The sequence below is a fragment of the Phacochoerus africanus genome, chromosome X (assembly GCF_016906955.1).
Source record: "Phacochoerus africanus isolate WHEZ1 chromosome X, ROS_Pafr_v1, whole genome shotgun sequence".
NCBI lineage: Eukaryota > Metazoa > Chordata > Mammalia > Artiodactyla > Suidae > Phacochoerus > Phacochoerus africanus.
In genome coordinates, this window is record NC_062560.1 from 102,218,859 (window position 1) to 102,240,276 (window position 21,418).

General features: G+C 50.7%; 1 protein-coding gene across 5 annotated transcripts in view; it reads right to left on the bottom strand.

Annotated features, from left to right (window-relative positions):
- The window catches only part of SEPTIN6 (septin 6), a 72,411-nt gene that overhangs the window by 15,741 nt on the left and 35,252 nt on the right, over positions 1-21,418 (bottom strand). For all 5 annotated transcript variants that reach the window (XM_047765766.1, XM_047765763.1, XM_047765768.1 and 2 more), the window contains exons 5-8: positions 15,228-15,414; positions 11,965-12,126; positions 5,659-5,755; positions 1,649-1,817 (exon numbers count right to left, since the gene is read on the bottom strand). In XM_047765766.1, coding sequence (XP_047621722.1) covers positions 1,649-1,817; positions 5,659-5,755; positions 11,965-12,126; positions 15,228-15,414 — 615 coding nt within the window. The remainder of the gene's footprint in view (positions 1-1,648; positions 1,818-5,658; positions 5,756-11,964; positions 12,127-15,227; positions 15,415-21,418) is intronic.

Here is a 21,418-nt window from a genome sequence, read left to right on the forward strand (position 1 = left end):
GCAGGAGCCAGTAAATACAGAACAATTCTTTCTCCTTCCCATCAGAGCCAAACTCCTTGAGGGGGCAGAGGCTGGTGCCAAGGAGCACAGTGAGGGAGAGTTTCTTTAGGATGGGGATGTCTGCCTGCACCGTGGAAAGGAGCCAGCAGAGAAAGCGTGCAGAGAGCGGGACGCAGGGAAACAGAGGTGGTCAGCATGGAGCCAAGGAGGAGGGGCGGGACCAGATGACGCCTCTTCCCCAGCAGAGGCAGATTAAAGGAAGGAGAGAGAAAGCTAAGGGAACGGCCACGAGAGAGACAAGCCTGTTTCCCTCTAACCCCAGGGGCTCCAGTAGCCCCTGTCTGTGAAGGGGAGTGAGCTCACCCATCCAGAACCAGGCATCCCCAAAGGAATCGCTATGCTTTGCCCCCAGGCTGGCTTTCCGCCATGAACAGGTTCTATGGGATCTCAGAGGCCATTTGAAGGCCTTCTTAGCCCACAAGCATCCCTCTCACTTGCTTTACTTATCGAGGCCTGACATTTCCTGAAAGGAGATCTGAGCTCCAATAAAGGGCACCAGATGGTAATTTACAACTTGGGGCTCACATCACACATCATGCGTACAGATCAGACACATGCTTATAGCTCCCATCAGCAGAGTTATTTGAAAGCATTTGAAGCAATGCTTTAAAAAACAGTCCTCGGAGTTCCCGTGGTGGCGCAGTGGTTGACGAATCAGACTGGGAACCATGAGGTTGAAGGTTCGAACCCTGGCCTTGCTCAGTGGGTTAAGGATCTGGCGTTGCCGTGATGTAGGTCGAAGACGCGGCTCGGATCCCGTGTTGCCGTGGCTCTGGCGTAGGCCAGCGGCTACAGCTCCCATTCAACCCCTAGCCTGGGAATCTCCATATGCCGTGGGTGCAGTCCTAGAAAAGGCAGAAAGACAAAAACAAAACAAAACAAAACAAAACCAGTCCTCTTCTCTGAAAGCACCTTAGATTCTGATTGGAGATGCCAATGATTATTAACATTCTGTGGTCAAAACAAAACTTGTACTACACAAACCCTAAGGACAGTGAGCGAAGAGCCAGAAGTTCATTAGCAGGTGTGCAACAATAACTGCTACCTAGTTCCATCTGGTTTTGATAATGGGGAAGGAAGTAAAAACAGACTAAGGGGAGTTCCCTGGCGACACAGTGGGCTAAGGATCTGGTGTTGTCACTGCTGTGGTGCAGGTTCCATCACTGGCCTGGGAATGTCTGCATGCCACACGTTCAGCCAAAAAGATAGACTGGAAACCCGACAGAGCAGCAGGAGCCTGATGAGGAAAGTAGGGCAGCCGCCAGGCATGAAGTGCCACGGGGAGGGACAAGGCCGGGTTCAGGGCTTGCAGCTGCCATATGTGTGCCCGTGGCAGCCCAACTGTCGCCTTGCCCAGTTCCCCGCCTCCTGCCTGGCTGTGCTCACAATCAGGGCGGTAGTGCTTACCCCGCCTGCACTTTACCGGGGTCGGGGAGGGACAGGCAAGTGGCACTGGCGAGTGACAGCCCTGCGGCTCGGGGCTTGTGCACCTGCGCCTGCCTCCCCTGTGCATTCCCTAGGGCGAGTCTTTTGCACGCCCTGGTGGGCTGAGCTGAGCTGGGCCGGGCTGGGGGAGGGGGGGACCTACCTGAAGGGTTTGCTGTCAGGGTCGGTGTCCTTGAAGCCCATCTCCTCCAGCTTACAGCGGCGGTACAGCTCATAGTGCCGGCTGTGCGTCTGCTCCCGGAGGTCCTCCATGTTGACCCGGATCAGCATCTCCCGCAGCTTGACGAAGTCGCAGTGGGCTTCATTTTCAACTACACAGCAGGGGTTGGGGTATGGAAAGTGCATTGAAAGGAAGGCCCGAAGAAGCAGAAATGGATGAAAAGAGAGGCGAACTGTCTAACAGTGACATCGCCTTTTGATCTGCGTATATAGAGCCCTCGATTTTGCCTCCTAATTGGCTTCGCTACTAAAAAGTTCCAAGGGCGACAGTCAGGGGAAACTGCAACACCATAAAGATACCTGAGATGACCTTCAGTAGCACCTCAACCAATCAGACACTCACAGGAATGCTTGCTCCACAAACACTTTTAGGACCATGGCAAATGCACATTCAGCCACCCGTCTGATAAATGCTTGCAGAATCTCTGTTTCCGGGATTGTATGAGGCACTGGGAATTCAGAAACGAAGTCACGGAGTCCTGTTCATAGGAGCTTCCAGTTTAGTGGAAGAACAGATGAAATACACAAATACAGGACAATGCAAAAATGCCCAGCACGGAGGTAAAAGCCAAGGTGCAACGAAAGCCCAGAAAAGGGGGGCCTGAGAACTCTGGGGAGAGTGATGGCTTCACCAAAGAGGTGACAGACCCCTAAGATGACTCTTAAAGGAAGACTAGGCATTTGTCAGGCTAAGGTGCTCGTCCTTGCAAGGTCTCCGTGAGGTTAGGCAAGGTTACAGAGCTAGTACGTTGCAAAGTTAGGATTGCAAAGTTAGGATTCCGACCCAGGTCATCTAAAGGAGAGGCAAAGGCTTCGAGCAGGTGCTAAAGTCCAAAGAATAAGGGGAAAAAACTAGGACATCAACAAATGACAGTGACAGGAGGGGTGTGGACCACAGGTGTGGCCCATCTGGATGGTAGAAGCTTCAAAAGAGGTGTTTTTAGAGGGTGGATAATGGCCTGATGGCAGCAATGGTGAGCAGGACAGAGTGGGCTCCACTTTGGAGCCTGAGTGAATAAGCCCCCTGCTCCAAAAGCCTGCGGCAAAGGTCTGCATTTGGGGCAGTGGCCAAGAAGGACAGAGGTGTGGCCCTAATCCCTGCAAAGGGGCTTCGGGTTGGAAGGTAAGGTCTGAGCAGTGCTCTAGCCCGTGGCTCTGGACACGGCTCACTTTGCTGGCACTGGGGAGGGCCCCGGCCCGACCATGTCTGGACAGTGGCGTCTGAGATGATGAACCGGCACAGTCACCTGTGCGAAGGTCGTGGGGGCTGGGAGGGAGTCTGCGATGACACGGTGGCAGAGTTGCAGCAGACTGCCCTGTGGTCATCAGCGCAATCTCTCCAAAACCCCAATCTGCTCACGTAACCCCTCCGCTTAAGACCCCTTGCCTTGGAGAGAAAGCCCCTCGCAGTCCCAGAAGACACTGGCATATCCATCAGGTGGACCTTCCCAGGACCACCTCCTTCTCCATCCCAGAGAGTGGTCCCTGGCGGCCAGTCAGGAGGGAGGCCAAAGCCCCTGCAAGGCCCAGAAGCGCGGCTCCTCTCACTCAGAACAGTGAACTCCGATTTAACGAGAAACACTTTCAAAAAAACCCGTGTTGGTTGGGTGCGGAGGGAGGGGTCTGAATCGGATGACATCATCGGGACCACGTCTGCTAGCTTCTCCTCATTTCAGCTCAGGTGCCAATCTCTCAGGCTCCAAATTCACTCCCAAGGTGGGACTGTCGGTCCAGACAGCATGTGCAAGTGTTCTGAGGAGCATCCCTGGTTCCAAATGGTAGAGGGGACCAAAACCTCGCACGGCTCTGATAACCAGTGTTGTCCTACCCGTGGAAAAGAGGGTCTCCAGCATGTCCCAGAGTGCACCAGCCTTTGACGCGACATAGGCAACTTCCCACCCCGTTTCCGTTTCTTTGCTCAGTGGCTAGGGGGAGTTTCCAGTGATCCAGACACTGTCTCACACACAGGCCCCTGCCATCCGCCACCCAGCATGTAGCTGGAGACTTGGAGGACCAGACACTTGTTCCATTCATGGCAATGTCCCCGGCCTTGCTTCAGCCACTGAACTGACCAGCGCCAAGGGTAACTCACTTAACACGCATCAGGTGGACCGCAAAAGGAATTTTCCTGAGCCTGTAGGCAATATGCCTGTTTTTAAATTGCAAAATAATCAGACATACAAAAGAGGGCTTGAAATGTACAATTTCAAGAATTTTAAAAAATGAAGTTCCCGTCGTGGCACAGTGGAAATCCGACTAGGAACCATGAGGTTGCGGGTTCGATCCCTGGTCTTGCTCAAGTGGGTTAAGGATCTGGCGTTGCCATGAGCTGTGATGTAGGTCGAAGACATGGCTCGGATTCCGCGTTGCTGTGGCGTAGGGCGGCAGCTGTAGCTCTGATTAGACCCCTAGCCTGGGAACCTCCATATGTTGCAGGTGCAGCCCTAAAACAAACAAACAAAAAAAAACCAACCCAAAAAACAAAAAACAGAATTTTAAAAAATGAACACCTGTATCCATGGCCCAGGTGAAACGTCACCAGCCCCTAGAAGTCCCTTCCTGAGCTCATTCCTCTCCTTCCTTCCAAGAGTTGACCGCTTCCCTGACTTTGGGCTTTATCCTTCCTTTGTTTTTCTTTACGGTTTTACTTTTTATGCATGAATTTTAAAGTTTAGTTGTATCTACTTTTGGAATCTGTATAAATGGAATCACAAAGCCTGTATGCTTCTATGATTTACTTAGCTCAACATTATGTTTCTGAGATGCATTGCTATAGGTGCAACTATAGTCCATCCCCTTTGGCTGCTGTATCATATCACATTGTTTGAACATTCTGCAATTCATCCAATCTATTTTTAAAGTTCTTAAAATTTTTTATGTTGTCTTCTTTTTCAAATTTTTTATTATAGGTGATTTACAATGTTCTGTCCATTTCTGCTGTACAGCAAAGTGACCCAGTTATACAAATATATACATTCTTTTTCTCATACTGTCTTCCATCATGTTCCAATCACAAGGCATCCAATCTACTTTTTTTTTTTTTTTTTGCTATTTCTTGGGCCGCTCCGCTCCCGTGGCATATGGAGGTTCCCAGGCTAGGGGTTGAATCGGAGCTGTACCCACCGGCCTACGCCAGAGCCACAGCAACGCGCGATCTGAGCCGCGTCTGCAACCTACACCACAGCTCACGGCAACGTCGGATCGTCAACCTACTGAGCAAGGGCAGGGACCGAACCGTCAACCTCATGGTTCCTAGTCGGATTCGTTAACCACTGCGCCATGAAGGGAACTCCCCAATCTACTTTTCATCGCTACCTGAGTTGTTTCTATTTGCTATTATGAATAGCACTGCTGTACCTTCTTATACACCTCCTGGTACAGTCACGTGAGTACACATGCTTTCTTTTCTAAATTTTTTTTATTTGTGTTTATTTATGTATTTATCTTTTTGTCTTTCGAGGGCCGCACCTGCCGCATATGGAGGTTCCCAGGCTAGGGATCAAATCCAAGCTGTAGCCACCGGCCTACAACTCGGGATCCGAGCTGCGTCTGGGACCTACACCACAGCTCATGGCAACACCGGACCCTTAACCCTCTGAGCGAGACCAGGGATCGAACCTGCATCCTCATGGATGCTAGTCAGATTTGTTTCTGCTGAGCCACGACGGGACCTCCGACACATACTTTCTTGCACACTCCTTGCTACCTTACTCCAAGGACATTATTTTTCTTTTAGGGAATGCTTTCTCCATTAGAGACACAGCGAGCCTGCTCACCGAAGAGCATCCAGGTACGGAGCCAGAGTTTGCCCCCGGCGACCCCTATGGATGTTTGAGGCCGGAGCCGAATGTGTAGACACTGGGGACATAGGGGCTGGGGACAGGCAAGGAGACAGACAGGAGATCCCTGCGTGAGGCCCCTCTCCTCACTCACCCTGCACCGTGCCCCAGGGGTACTGCCGCGCCTTCATCATCTTGTTGCCTATCTTCAGCTCCTCTGTGCTGCCAATGACGGCAAACGGCAGGTGGGCCTGAAACAGGAGGCAGACAAAGGCTCAGAGCGACCCCCAGTATAGCTGCTGCTCATCTCCGGGGCCTCGGCCCTCCCGCTGCGGTGTTCCCTCACTGTCGCCATCATCAAGGGGCATTTCTTAAGCTCCTCAGCTGTCTGGGGAGAAGAGGCCTCATCCAAGCTTTGGCTGTTCAGAAATTCACACAAGAAGGTATAACAAGGACGTGGCCAAGTGCATAGGGAGCAAAGACAGAAAATAAGCAGAATAATAAGCAGATACGCAGATTAGCCAGCTCTTCAGTCTTCACAGTTGCTGAGGGGAAGCACCTTTGCAGAGTGGGTGAGTGGGATGAGGGGGGGCTACGTATGGACAGAGATTAAGGAGAACCCAGGGGGTCACTGCCCACCCCCACCCCCACCTCCCCAGAGTGTGAGCCCAGAGAACAGGCACTTACTGAGACCACACTGCTGACTGAGATGCACAGAGCGAGGCCAGGGATCAAACCTGCATCCTCATGGATGCTAGTCAGGTTCATTAACAGCTGAGCCACGACAGAACTCCACTAGTCTGGTTCTTAACCCATTGAGCCACATGGGAACTCCTCCATTTTACAGAAGAGGAAGCTGAGGTCCAGAGGGGCCAAGTGACTTGCCAGCAGCCGCACCATAGTAACAGGCAGAGCTAGGGGTGGGATCCAGGTGACTCTGACTTCAAAACCCACCGCTGCCGGTCTTCCACTCCCCTTTGGGGGGCTTGAGCAGCAGATGTGGGGAGCACTCTAAACCCGGGAGGGGGGGTAAATTGGCTGGGCAAAGCCAGATTGTAAGAGGTGTTTTAAATCTGAGCTCAACAGCCAATCCTACCTCTCTGTTCTCCTCCAGCTCTGCACCCCAAGAATGTTCTCCAGAGTGGAAGGGCACAGAAGTCAATCAGGAGCTCAGTGTCAGGGCATCTGCTCAGCCCCCCAGGGCGGGGCTGTCCAGCTGAGACGGCTCTCCCTTCACCCTCTCAGCTGCTCTAGGATGATCATCGCAGGTATCCCCCCACCCCTTCCCACTCCCATGACTGTCCCTGAAATAGGGACATAGGAAAGAGGGGGTTATGGGTATGGAAGGTGGGTGAGGGATGGAGGTGGGAAATGTGTCATCGGTCCCAGTAAGGGAGGGTCGGAGTTCCCTCATGGCTCAGGGGTTAAGGATCTGGTGTTGTCACTGCTGTGGCTCTGGTTATAGCTGTGGTGTGGTTTCAATCCCTGGCCTAGGAACTTCCGCATGCCCTGGGAGGGACCGGAAAAAAAAAATCTAGTAGGGGAGGGTCAAGAGGGTCACTGGGCATGCCACACATGGACCAATAGGGGGTGGGCAATGAATTCCTAAAAAGCCTGCCTAAGGGCCAGAGTGTCTCTGACCTCTGCAAGCCAGCTCTGTAAGGGGGTCATCTGGGCACAATTCATTCCCCCTCAGGGACCCAAGACATGTCAGGAGCCTCAAATCCACTCCGAAACACTTTCTGCCCCTCCTGCAGAGACCTCAGAGCACCGGTCACTGGAGGGGACAGCGATGCCAGAGGGCTAGACCGAGTTGTATCATTCCCACGCAACCTGGGCTCTCAGCTGAAAGTGATGGAGGGGGAGGGCGTGTGAAGTGGAAAGTACTTCTCTGGGCTCAAGAACCAAAAAAGAGAAAAAAATCCAAGAAGAGAATAAAGGCATAAAAAAAAAAGTCAGTATTCCCTTGGGTCTGTTATTTTTATCTCCAAAAGACATTGTTAATTAGAATGACAGGATCACTTGCTTCCCCTCTTCCTTAAACTGCTGTCATTTTAGCCCTCCCTGCTCTAAAACACACAGCACCCCCACCACAAGGCTTCCAAGAGCCCCCAAGGCACACGCCTTTGTAACCGGTGTCAAAGTCTGTTCTGATGAGCATATGCAAGAATACCACTTCCCAGTGCTTCCAGGCAGATGTCATTTGATTCCACATCAGCCTTACTGGGCGGTTATTATAAACCCCATCCATGGTTTGCAAAACTGGGGCACTGAAAAGCTGCCTGAGTTGCCCAGGTCGCTAACCCCTCTGCCCAAATCTTCCCAGGGAGCAGCGAGGACGCTGCCCTGTAGCTGCCCGCTTCTCCCAGCCACCCAGGGCTAGAAGCTGGCTAACCTTGAACCACAAAGGGCAGGAAATCATGGGGCCAGCTCTGGTCCTTTTTCTGCTGTTTTGGAGTGATTGATGGCTCTGACAACCAGAATAGTCGGGAAGAGCAGGGAGAAGGTAAACCCTCCAACCGACCCCAGCTTTGGGGGTGACACTGGATACGAGGGCCCCGGGAGGAGAACTGCAAAAAGGCAGTGCTGCTGCTGATACACGGACAGGTTCCTAAGGGGACTCCGCCTCACGCTGTCTCGCCCAAGAGACCTCTGGCGCTCTGGTCTCAGAAAACTCCAACAAAAGATAGTCCCGAGGAGTTCCCGTTGTGGCTCAGCAATAACGAACCCTACTAGTATCCATGAGGACTCCGGTTCGATCCCTGGCCTCACTCAGTGGGTTAAGGATCCGGCGTTGCCGTTGTGGTGTAGGTTGCAGAGGCAGCTCAGATCTGGTACTGCTATGGCTGTGGTGTAGACCAGCGGCTGCAGATCCAATTGGACCCCTAGCCTGGGAACCTCCATATGTCACGGGTGTGGCCCTAAGACAAAAAAAAAAAAAAGAAAAAAAAAGGAAGGAAAAAAAAAGAGATAGTCCCAAGACTCCTGGGAGTCTGTTCCCAGACTCAATACCTTTACAGCTTCACATGTACCTTAAATTCCTCTTGGAACATTTTCAAGTGTTCAATGATCCAACTGGCATGAATTATTCCACTCTGGCTTCACTACGTCCGTTCTACTGGTGAGGTTAGGTGACCATTCCCCTTAGCTCAGTGAAATACTGTCAGGACCGTTTATTCCTCCTCTTCTGATAATACCCTGAGTATGCATGGCCTTCTCCTGGAGGTGGGGTGGGGACACAGTATTTCCCAATCCAGCTGCTGGTTGTGCCCGCCTCCACTCCAGGCTCCTATCAGTGACTGAGCCACAGCATTGCCTGATTCTCTCTCGAGTCAAACCTTGTTGGTGATTCCCACAAACACAGGGGCCAACAATAGAAATGGCACTGCTGCCTTGGGAGAAAAGACAGGCTCGTGCCTATGGGTCTCCCTGTGACCCTTGCTGGTCACCCATGTGCTCTTGCTGGGCCCATGTGCCTCTTTGGGGACCAAACCCAAGACCTCACAGGCCAACTGACTGAGCCAAGTTGAGTCACCAGGCCTACTCCCTGGTCCCTGACCATGGTTTGAACCATTCAAAGAGCCACATTTGAATTGAACACAGCAATTTCCAGCATTGAAGTCTACAACCTTGAGAGGTCTCAGAGCATAGGATGAAAGCGGCATGCCATATGACGTCTCCCTCCCCTCTCTCATCTCCTCAAACTGAAATGAAAGTTTCAGAGCCACCCCACAGCCAAGGGGAAGGCCAAGCCCTCATGACTCTCACTTCCTGCCATGAAAATCCCCAGGGGAAGTTGTGGGATGACTGTCTGGTCTTTTCCGCTTGGGCAAGAGGCCTCTTCCACTCTTCCAATTCGGTTCCCAGGACAATTGGCTGGGGTGGCTGAGGCTGTGGGGTTGGAGTCAAATCCAGAATTGAAAAGCCAGCACCCATTCCTCCAACCACCCAAGCTCGGCTCTCTAAGAATGACGCTTCACATGCCATGGCTTTATCTGAAGACCCAGGCTGACACAGTTATTCCAGTGCCTGCAGGCTGAGCCATCCTGCCCCTGTGTTTTAACCTTTTCCCCCGTCACAACCCATGTAACACACAGCGTTCATATGCACACACACAACCCCCCCCCACTGCCCCGTGCATGCCCAGTGTCAGGCACACTAGCTGTGATCCACCCCTGCTTGTTCCACTAAAAAATAACTGGGTGGAGGGAGTTCCCTGGTGGTTTAGGGGGTTAAGGATCTATACTGTCACTGCTGTGGCTCGGGTCGCTGCTGTGGTGAGGTTTGATCCCTGGCCCTGGAACTTTCACATGCTGTAGGGGCAGCCACCAAAAACAAACAAACAAACAGAATGGTGGAGCATGAGGAAACGGGATCACTGAGCGATACTATTGTAAGGATAACCCTGAAACCAGTCAAATGTCGCTTTGCAAAATGAAACCCTGGTACACTCTGGACTCTTGTAAGAAAGGACCCAGAACCCCTCCACAGCCAAAACAGCATGGCTGAGAACCACTGCTTCGTAACTCCAGAAGTTTCCAACCTTGAGGCGGAGCCTGTCGGAGCTTCAACCAAAGGCCCAGAGCTAAGTGGAGCCCAAATGGATTGTCACTCCTGACCCACAATATAGTGAGAGATCGTTTTGTGTGATGCCCTGGGATTGCTGAGGACTCTTCGCCCCCATCTATTCTTAGCAAAGCAAACCATGAGCCTGAAAGCTGACTAGCGACTTAGGGAATCCAGGCTGGGAAGGCACCTGCGGCCCGACGTTCCAGACATCAATCAGTGCCAGTGACACCAGAAGATGCTGCTCTCTGGGCTCCAATGTTTTCTGCAGACTAGGCTCCCTTTCAGGTTTTCTCGTCATGACCGAAGATAGTTTCCACCAAGATGCCCTGACTGCTGGAGAGGATAAGCACCCCCTCCCTTTTTTTTTTTTTTTTTTTTTTTGCTTTTTAGGGCCACACCCAAGGCATGTGGAGGTTCCCAGGCTAGGGGCTGAATCGGAGCTACGGCTGCTGGCCTGCTCCACAGCCACAGCCACGTGAGATCCGAGCCTCATCTGCAGCCTACACCACAGCTTATGGCAATGCCAGATCTCTGAGCCACTGAGAGAGGCCAGTTATGGAACCTGCAATCCTCATGGATACTAGTTGAATTCGTTTCTGCTGTACCACAACGGGAACTCCACTTTTTTTTTTTTTTTTTTCGTTTTTTGATGCTCACTGGTCAGAAAGGCTACAACACCTCCCACAATCCACACAGCTCTACTCTTGGGCCAGGTCTGCAGATTTGACAAAGATGATGCGGACCGCTCATCACAAACACACCTCAGGCGAACTGCTGGGCAGGAAGGTAGCCGAGACAATGGCTTGCTGGCCCGCTATGCTAATTTGTCGGCCAATTCAGAGGAGGTGGCAGCTGATGCTGTAATGATAACTTTGGGGGCGGCAGCAGCAGGAAAGTTTTCTAAAAATGGCTTTTATTACCAGGCTTTCCTGTGTTTGGCTATACCCAGGCATTATGTCATTAGGAAAAACTGAGGCCTCTCAACAGAGAAAAAGAAAGCTGTTCCCAAAGCAGAGGCTTTCTGCAAGCTATTAGCTGTCTCCTTGAAATCACAACATTGAAGATTTCTCAGCAACAGCATCAACACATTGTAAAGCAGCATGAGGAGATGTTTGACTCCCTGCCTTCTTCATTACTCATTCCTCTAGTAGGGGGAGTGGGGGAGGAAAAATGGCAAGTGGTTGGTTGTGTGTTTTTTTTTTCCTTCGACTCATTCACACTTAATAAAGCAAAACATAACCCTGAAATTCCAATATAACCTTTCTCTGGTCACCAGACAAATTGGAGGATACGTGTCCTTTTTCCTCCCAGGGGCAGAGGGGTTGAGAATCTGAGTACAGATTCACCTCGAGTCTCAGAAGCCAACCAACTTTTTCAGCCATGTCTTCTTGTACCACATCAATTGTCGTGGCATTGCTTTGGTCAGAGACAAAAACTGCTTGCCTTTCCAGCATTCCCAGGTGGTCTGCCTGGCCTACACCATAGCAGCATCAAAGAGGAGATGGAAAGGAATCCCCTTGTGGCACAGCAGGTTAAGGATCCAGCATTGTCACTGCAGCAGCTCTGGTGGCTGCTACGGCACAGGTTTGATCCCTGGCTGGGGAATTCCTCATGCCACGGATGCAGCCCCACCCCCACCCCGCAAAAAAAGAGGGGATGGAAGGAGAGGTCTGAATATCCTGCTCCAGTTGCTGCCTGGAGTCAGCTTGTGTCCCCCCACTGCCTCCTGACTCTAGTTATTAATCTCTGCATCTCTGAGCAGAGAGGAGCTGTTTGCTTCTGGATTCTTTCTCGCAAACACCCGAGACGCAGATAATCAAGAGGTGACTACACCAAGATGGATGGTGAGAGCAAACAGCCAGAAAGTTGAAGCCCCGCGCTTCCCACTCACGTTCATGGTTCCATTGATCTCTGCCACCGACTCATCATCTGTGGGGAACTGGTAGATTTGGACTCCGTTGCTGACAAGCTCGCTGGTGATTTTGATTTTGAACTTCGTTAGCTCACTCTTGGAAATGGCATCCGATTTGGCAATGATGGGGATGATGTTCACCTAGGGAAGGGAGGGGCAAAGCGACATCACTGTTGGCAATCCGCAGCCGATGGCAGCACGACCTAGGACTTCTGCCAGCTGCCAGAGGGAGCAGCTCAACCCAGTGATCTAGGACTGGCCACCTCTGTAGCCAAACAGCAATACAATAAATAGCAGTGGATGCTTACTATGTGTTGGGCACCGAACTAAGGGCTTTACATAGATTAACATAATTCACCCTGACACTAACTCTCGCAAGAGATCTTAGTACCACTATTTTACCAAAGAGAAATTGAGGCACAGAGAGGCTAACTAGCTTGTCCAAGGCCACAGAGCCTGTGAGTAACAGAACCGGGATCCAGATCCAAGTTCAGCCTTGTTCCTAAGTCCATAGTCTCAACCGTGTGCTATCCTCCAGCTCAGATCCAAATTGACGAGCTGTGTGATATCTTATTATCAAGGTCACGGCTTGGGTGTTTTTGTTTGTTTGTTTGTTTTTTTTTTTTTTGGTCTTTTTGCCATTTCTTGGGCCGCTCCCACGGCATATGGAGGTTCCCAGGCTAGGGGGCCAATCGGAGCCATAGCCACCGGTCTACACCACAGCCACGGCAACACGGGATCCCAGCCGAGTCTGCAACCTACACCATAGCTCACGGCAACACCAGATCCCTAACCCACTGAGCAAGGCCAGGGATTGAACCTGCAACCTCATGGTTCCTAGTCGGATTTGTTAACCACTGAGCCACATCGGGAACTCCACGGCTTGGGTGATTTGAAGCAGGAAGCTGACTGTTGGGAATCTGCGGTAGACAAAGTGAGAGGTGGCCACTCCTTGCTAAAGTAAATTGGCCCAACCCATCCGGTGCAGGCTAGCCCCAGTCAGCATGAAAGGGATCCACGTGGGAAGGGAGAGAGGGCGGAGCTCCATGAAGATGTACACCTGGCCCTCTTTCTGGCAGCAAACACTGATGAACCAACCTGCTTTGGTGAAAATGACCCTCTGTTCCCAATTTGACCTGAGGCTTAGCCAAAAAGGTATACTGCAGGAGTCTCATGGTTAATTTCTGTTTAAAAAAAGCACGCATAAATGCCCAGTTTTGGACAGCAGGAGAAAGACCTGCTGCCACCCCAAAGTTCAATCCACCCGAACCTTGATCCTTGAAATTCCTCCAAGAAGGGACAAGGCTTTTACTGCTGGAAGGGGAAGGAACTTGAAACACACGTGCCCTAGTGAGACAGCGCACAGCTAAGCTCAAGTTCACATGGAGAGCACGGGCGGTCCTGCCCGCAGACTCCAATGTGCGGGCATGGATGGTGCTCTGGCCCTGAAAAAAGCTGCAGACTTAAGACAAATCCTGCCTCCTTTGCACTTTGCCTTGGGAATGCCTCCAGGAGCTGACACCACCGCTGCAGGTGTGGTCAAAGATAGACTGGACCTTGGAGGCACCTCCTTTGACGGCTTCAGGCCGTGGGGGGGTCAAAGCCCTTGTCAAGATGTCAGAGCAGGCAGGGCCAATTCTTGCTGCTTTTCGCCACGTCCCCCATGGGCACACTGTAAACACAGGTCAAAGCCTGCTACCTAACTCAGCCCACTGCCAGGGCACCGGCTGCAGGGCTCTCTGTGACCCTCTTCAAGACATGCCAAGCAGGGTGACACTTCCCAAGCAGCCCATTACTCATGGGCAGTGAGCTCACTGCTGTGAAAAATGAGAAACTGCTCCTATTTTGATAATGATTGAGACTCAGTTTTTATAGTGGATGTGCTACTAAACAACTGCATATAAAGCAGATTTTTTTTGGAAAATAAATTCCCTGAATCCCAGACCCCTTACAAGTTATCTGACCTTGAGCAAGCTACCTCACTGTGCCTCAGGTTCCTAGTGTGTCACATCGGAATAATAATATTACCTACCACACTGGATTATTGGAAGGATGAAGTAAAAATAATGCATATAAAGTACTCCTCACAGTGGCAGACACATATGAAATGTTAGGGGGGAAATGTACTAGTTATTAGGCTTTTTAAAGAATCCTGTGGTCAATTCTTTGGCACAACCAATAATCCTTTTTTTTTTAGGTTTTTTTTTTTTTTTTTTTAGTTTTTTCGTCTTTTATCTTTTTAGGGCCGCACCCACGGCATGTGGAGGTTCCCAGGCTAGGGGTCCAATCAGAGCTGTAGCCACCGGCCTACACCACAGCCACAGCAACGCCAGATCTGAGCCGCATCTGCGACCTACACCACATCTCATGGCAATGCCGGATTCTTAACCCACTGAGTGAGGCCAGGGATCGAACCCACAACCTCATGGTTCCTAGTCAGATTCATTTCTGCTGCACCAAGATGGGAAAACCAATAATCCTTTAACACGAAGAATCACTGTCTAATTTATATCCGATGCGGAACTTGCATTGTTCAATATCTCTTAAAACAGGACGTGCCTGATTCCTACAGCTGTCTTTCTTGGGTGATGAGGTGATAGAACCTGGTGCCACAGATCTGAGTTCAAATCTAGGCTCCACCCAGAGCTGGCTCTATGACAATGGGCGGGGCACCTCACCTCTTTGAGCCTCAGTTTTCTCTTCTATAAAATGGGGGATAATGATAGTGTTTGCCCTATAGGGTTGCTGTGAGGATTCAGTGAGATACTCCATGAGGTACCTGTACAGTGGTGACATATGATGAGGGCTGAACAAATGTGAGCTGCTTTGATAAAAATTATCATTGATGATAAGAATAGTAACAGTCCAGATCAAGTCTGCATGTTTGATTCTGGTACGGGCCAGTTAACACCGGGACAAAGGAAAAACGCTTTCCCATTGCCAAAGCCTGAGCCCCTAGACCCGGGCAGCCATCTTGCTTGTAACCACCTTTGTGCCCAAGAGGGATCAGGGCAGAAAGACAGCTCGGGGCAGGCTCATGGCCAGTGCTGGGCAAACATCACAAAGCATACGACTCAGCTGCTGGATCCATGAACCCCATCTGTACGGAGGAACAAGGATGAAGAGGAGGATTAGGACACCACAGCCTCTGCTGGACTCTGGCATCCGCACCGCCCAAGAGACCAGGGAGAGGGAGCCCCGCGTGCCCTGCTGCCCACCCACCCCGGCCCCTGCCTCCCTACCTTACTGTCCAGCTTCTTCATCGTCACTAGGTCCAGAGACTTCAAGGAGTGACCCGTGGGGGCGATGAAGTACAAGCAGGCGTGGATGCGGGAGTCGTGGTAGGTGTGCAGTACCCTGCGGATCTTCAGCTCCTCCTGCAGGTAGGCCTCAAATTGGGCGTCGATGAATTCCACGATGGGCTTGTAGCTGAAGGGGAGTGGACGGAAAGGGCCAGGCCACTTCAAAAACCTGGATGTTGCCAGGTTTCTAAACTCCTTCACAAGGTTCAAATGCCCTCGGTAACCTGACTGTCCCCAGCCAGCTGGATTTCTCCACCGCCTCTCAGTGGGTCTCCAGTCCCGTCAGACTGGCCACCTCCTTGGTCCCTAGGTGAGCCAACTGTGCCCCCAAAGAGTATGTTTTCTCTCTGGAACGCCCAGGTCTCTCTTCTCATCCTAACCCTGCCCTCCCAGACCCTGGAGCTCGGATGAATGCCCTTCTCCTCCATAATTCCCCAATCATGGCAGAAATCCCTTTGGCGACTCAGGAGCATACAAAAGAATCACGCTCCTGGATCGCTTACTGTTGCTTGGCAAGGATTAGAGTTCCCTCAAGGACTGTGTTCTGGTGAAGGGCGGGGACGCCAAGGGCACTTCTTTACCCCCACAGGCCCTGATGCAGTGTGGGACCCCTGGCAGTATCTGTGCGTGGGCCAGTTGTGCTCCTGGCTGGGCCCATGTCTCTGCTCCCTGTGTCTCCACCTGCAGTGCCTAATATGCAAACTGGGGACCCAGTGGTGGTCAGGACCTCTCCCTGACCCACTGCTAGGGGAGCCTCGCCAGAACGCGATGGGTTCTGCTCAGTCTGTCTGGGTTCGGGGGGCTCCCCACGTGGCACACCCCGCCCCAGGCTCCCTGAGTCCTTGTGCACAGCTCTCCTTTGCAGCTCCAAGTCTCGCCAGGGAGTCCTAGCCAAGAGTCAGTCTTCTGCTCCTCCCTGTCCTGGGAAGCTTCTCTCTTCTCTCCCAGGCCATTCTGCCACCCCTGCAGCCTCTTTCTAAGTAGGTCAGCTTAGCCGCAGCCCTGCCTCTGTTCTCATCTCCCTGTCTGTTCGTGGCCTCTCCATCCTGGGCTTCCTCCCTTCCAGCTGGAAGAGGTTTGTCATCCGGCCTGGGACCGTGAGTCTGCAGATTACACTGCTGGAAGCGAACACGATCCAAGGAGGAGCCGGGCTCAGCCAAGGCCTCCCACCTGCAGCAGCCCCCAACCTGAGCCTTTTTGAAAGATTCCCCCTAGTAGAGAAGGGAAAATAGCTTTTAAAAAAAGAATCACAGAATTCTCGATTCTGAGAGCTACATACAGAGGAGAGAGCCGGGTGCAGGCTACCTCTGGAGCCCCAGAGGAGAATCTAAAAATACAGTCCTTTCTTTCTTCCTTTGATCCCTCTGAGCCAAACATTGTTCTGAAGGGTAATAGCATCAAAGAATCTCTTGGTTGCATGAATCCTTAGAAGGTTCCTGAAGAATTAGGAGTGAGGGGTGGGGCGATACATCCCTAGGTTTACCTAATTAATTTTCAGATGACTGCCTTATTTGAATGATCTAATTTTGGCACTGCTTCACTTTTTCCTCTATTACATAACTTTTTTACTTCATTTTTTTTACTCTACAAAAGGTATCAAAGGAGGAAAGAAAACAATGCATTTTTAGTTTTTCTCCCTCTGAATCTTTAGTGATACCCTCAGCCTATCTTTCTGCTGATGCCCCTGGCTCTTAGTCTCCGAAGAATTGCAGTGTCAGATCAGCCAAGTCAACCAGTCAACCAAAAGGATTTGGTTTAGACTCAAGCTAAATGGATAACTCATCTTTGTCTTATTCATTTTTTCCCTTTTTTCTGCATTTTCCTTTTTTTTTACCTTCCAGTTTTATGGAGATATAATTGACATACAGCACTATATAAGTTTAAAGTATACAGCATAGGGAGTTCCCCTGGTGGCACAGTGGAAATGAATCTGACTAGGAACCATAGTTTGTGGGTTTGATCCCTGGCCTCACTCAGTGGGTTAAGGATCCGGTGTTGCCGTGAGCTGTGCTGTAGGTCGAAGATGAAGCTCGGATCTGGCATTGCTGTGGCTATGGCACAGGCCAGTGGCTACAGCTCCAATTGGATCCCTAGTCTGGGAACCTCCATATGCCGTGGTGCAGCCCTAAAAAGACAAGAAGACAAAAAATAATAATAAAGTATACAACATAGTGTTTTAATTTACATACATCACAAAGTGATGATCACAATAACTTTAGTAATCAACCATCATCTCATATAAGTGCAAAATTAAAGATATAGGAGTTCCCTTGTGGCTCAGTGGGTTAAGGACCTGGCAGTTGTCACTGCTGTCGCACAGGTCTGATCCCTAGCTCAGGAACTTCAGCTGTTTTAGGTACAATGATCATGGAAGGCATCGCTGAGGATGTGACTGTTGAGCTTTGAGGATGAGAATGATGGAGTCATGGAGAATCAGGGAGAAGAGTATTCCAGGCAGAGGGAATAACAAATGTCATGGTCCTTAGGCAGAAACTAGTTTGATGAATAGAAGTAGTAAGTGAAGGAAGAACAGTAAACTAGGCACAATTGCCCAAAGGTGGAAACAACTCAAATGTCCATCAACTGATACACAAAGTGTGGAATCTCATACGACGAGATATTATTCAGCCATTAAAAAGAGGAAAATTCAGATACATGTGGCATGTGGATGAACCTTGAAAACATCAAGCTAAGTGAAAGGCCAGACACCAAAGGACAGAGGGTACATGATTCCCCTTCTATGAGGTATCTAGAATAGTCAAAATCATACAGACAGAAAATAGAATAATGGTTACAGGGGGCGGAGGGGAGAAGGGAGTGGGAAGTTATTGTTTAATGTGTTTCCTTTTGGGGTGATGAGACTGCCTGGGGACCAAACAGAGGTGGTGGTTGCACAATATTGTGAATGTATTAAATGCCACCGAATTGTTACCCAGCTTGTCACTTTAAAATAGCTAATTTTGGAGTTCTCATCGTGGCGCAGTGGTTAATGAATCGGACTAGGAACTATGAGGTTGCAGGTTTGATGCCTGGCCTTGCTCAGTGGGTTGGGGATCCGGCGTTGCCGTGAGCTGTGGTGTAGGTTGCAGATGCGGCTCAGATCCCGGGTTGCTGTGGCTCTGGTGTAGGCCGGGCCACAGCTCTGATTAGACCCTTAGCCCGGGAATCTCCAAATGCCGCGAGAGCGGGCCCTAGAAAAGGCAAAAAGACAAATAAATAAATAAATAAATAAAATAGATAATTTTATGGTATCTGAATTTCACCTCAATAAAAACAATGCACGGTGTTCCCTTGTGGCTCAGCAGCAGGTCAAGGGTCCAGAGTTGTCACTGCTGTGGTATGGGTTTGATCCCTGGCCTTGGAACTTTGACTTGCTGCAGGCATGGCCAAAACAAAAAACAACAGCAGAAGAATAATGAAAGATGGGAGTTCCCATGTGGCTCGGCAGTAACAAACCCGACTGGTATCCATGAAGACTAGGGTTCAATCCCTGGCCTCGATATGTGGGTTAAAGATTCAGCATTGCTGTGAGCTGTGGTATAGGTCACAGACGTGGTTCAGATCCCGTGTTGCTGTGGCTGTGAGCCAGCAGCTGTAGCTCCGATTCAACCCCTAGCCAGGGAACCTCCACATGCTGTGGCTGTGGCCCTAAAAAAAAGCAAAAAAAAAAAAAAAGAGAGAGACGAAGCAAGCAAGGTAAGAAAGGACAGATACATAGCATCTTGTAGGAAGGAGTTTGTTTTTACTGTGAATGGGGTCTTCTGTTTCATGACATTGGTTTTTTTTTTTTTTTTTTGGCCACACCCGTGGCATATGGAAGTTCTGGAGCCAGGGACTGAATCTGAGTCACAGCTGCAACCTCACTACAGCTGCAGCAATTCCAGATCCTTAACCCACTGTGCCACAATGAGAACTTCTCCATAATGTTTTCTAATTGGTTACTGTGAGGTGATAAGACGTCTATGGTTTCTGCACGTTTATTTTGAAATTGGCTAACTTACTGAACTTATTATTCATTAGAATTGTCTTTCAACTGATTATATTGGGTTTCCTAAACAGAGATATTATAGAAAAATAAGGAGTTCCCATCGTGGCGCAGTGGTTAACGAATCCGACTAGGAACCATGAGGTTGCGGGTTCGGTCCCTGCCCCTGCTCAGTGGGTTAAGGATCCGTCGTTGCCGTGAGCTGTGGTGTAGGTTGCAGACGCGGCTCGGATCCCCAGTTGCTGTGGCTCTGGTGCAGGCCGGTGGCTACAGCTCCGATTCGACCCCTAGCCTGGGAACCTCCATATGCTGTGGGAGCGGCCCAAGAAATAGCAAAAAGACAAAAAAAAAAGAAAAAAAGAAAAGAAAAATAATAAGTTGACCTTTCAATGAATACCTTTCAATTGTCACCTTTCTTGATAATGTTGACCGGTCCCTTCTTGAAACCCTGTCCTCTGCCTTCAAGCCAACATCAGCTCCTACCTCTGTAAAAACTCTTCTTTCCCACGCACCTTGACTTAAAAGTCTCGGCCTATCTCTTAGGTTCCATCCTGAACCATCTTTCGTTGTCATTCTACACATCACGTGCCCACCATCCCCGCGTGGTCTCACTGCCACGGCCTTGGTGATCACTATCTCCTATCATGTGTCCCAGACACCTGAAAGTCAGCCCAGTTTGCTTCCCCCACGTGCCAGTCCTAGGGGCAAGCACAGCTGTCAGAAGCTCCCCAGCTGGAAACCCGTAAGGCCCGGTCATAGACACTGTACTTGAACAGCACCATCTCAGGCATCAAAGCCAAGACATCATAAGGTTGAGTCCCCTGGAACAGTGCCTAGAGTGACTCCAGCTAATCACTCCATCCTCCCAGTCACTTCTTCCCTCCGCCCTCATCGCTACTGGGCTCTGTCCTCATGGACTCATTTCCTAGAGCTCTCCCTCAAAAACATGTCCACTGTGCCCTCTGAAACCCCTGCGCCTTGATAAACAAAACATCCTACCTCTCTGCCACTCGGAGTGTGGTCCTTGAACCAGCAGCACTAGCATCACTTGAAGGCTTGTCAGAGATGCAGACTCTCCAGCCTCCCGCCCAGACCTACAGGATCAGACTCTACATTTTTTTTTTTCGGTCTTTTGGCCATTTCTAGGGCCGCTTCTGCGGCATATGGAGGTTCCCAGGCTAGGGGTCCAATCAGAGCTGTAGCCGCCGGCCTACACCAGAGCCACAGCAACGCCAGATCTGAGCCGCTTCTGCGACCTACACCACAGCTCACGGCAACGCCAGATCCTTAATCCACTGAGCGAGGCCAGGGATCGAACCCGCAACCTCATGGTTCCTAGTCGGATTTGTTAACCACTGAACCACAACGGGAACTCCCAGACTCTACATTTCATCAAGAGCCTCAGTGGCCCATAGGCAACATGAAAGGTTGAGAGGTGATGGCCCTATATCATCCACGTCTTCATCCTACTGGAAACCTAGCTCTCCCCGAGGACCCCATTCCCTGGCAGCCTGCTCCCGTGCAGGCTCCTTCCCCCACAACCTGTGCACCTCGGGCTGAGTGTGGTGGGCATTCCGGTAGCTCCTCAGCGCTATTTCTAGATCACCACTCTCCTACCTCAATGTCAAACAGCTTTCTTCAACTGAGACCTATTCCATCCTCTTCAAGTGGCACCTGACCTACACTCTTTCTTCTCTTTCTGGGTGACCGCACTGTGCTTGTGCACAGCCCATCGACCCTCAGCCTCTTTTTCCTTGATTGTCTCAGTTTCACCCATCTTCAGCCCCCTCTACTTCAGCCACCTACACACCTCACCATGAGCCAGACCAGCTTCTCCCAAGACAGCCTCTAACACTCCACTATCTGACCACCACCTCACATCTTTCCAGCTCTCCTATGCCTTCGATCCGTCTAAACCTGATCTTTCACCTCATAGAGTCCTCTGGTACCTTGACCTCTCCGTTATCTCCCAGGCTATCAGCCCCCTCCTGGCCCCCTCTCCTTCTGAGCCCAGGCTGATGACCATAACTGACCATCGGAAACACTCTCTTATCAACTCATCTCCCATCGCACCCCTGCCCTCCACCCTCCTTACTTAGCAAAACTGTGGTGATAAATAAATTTCAGGATCTGCTCTCTGCTCCTA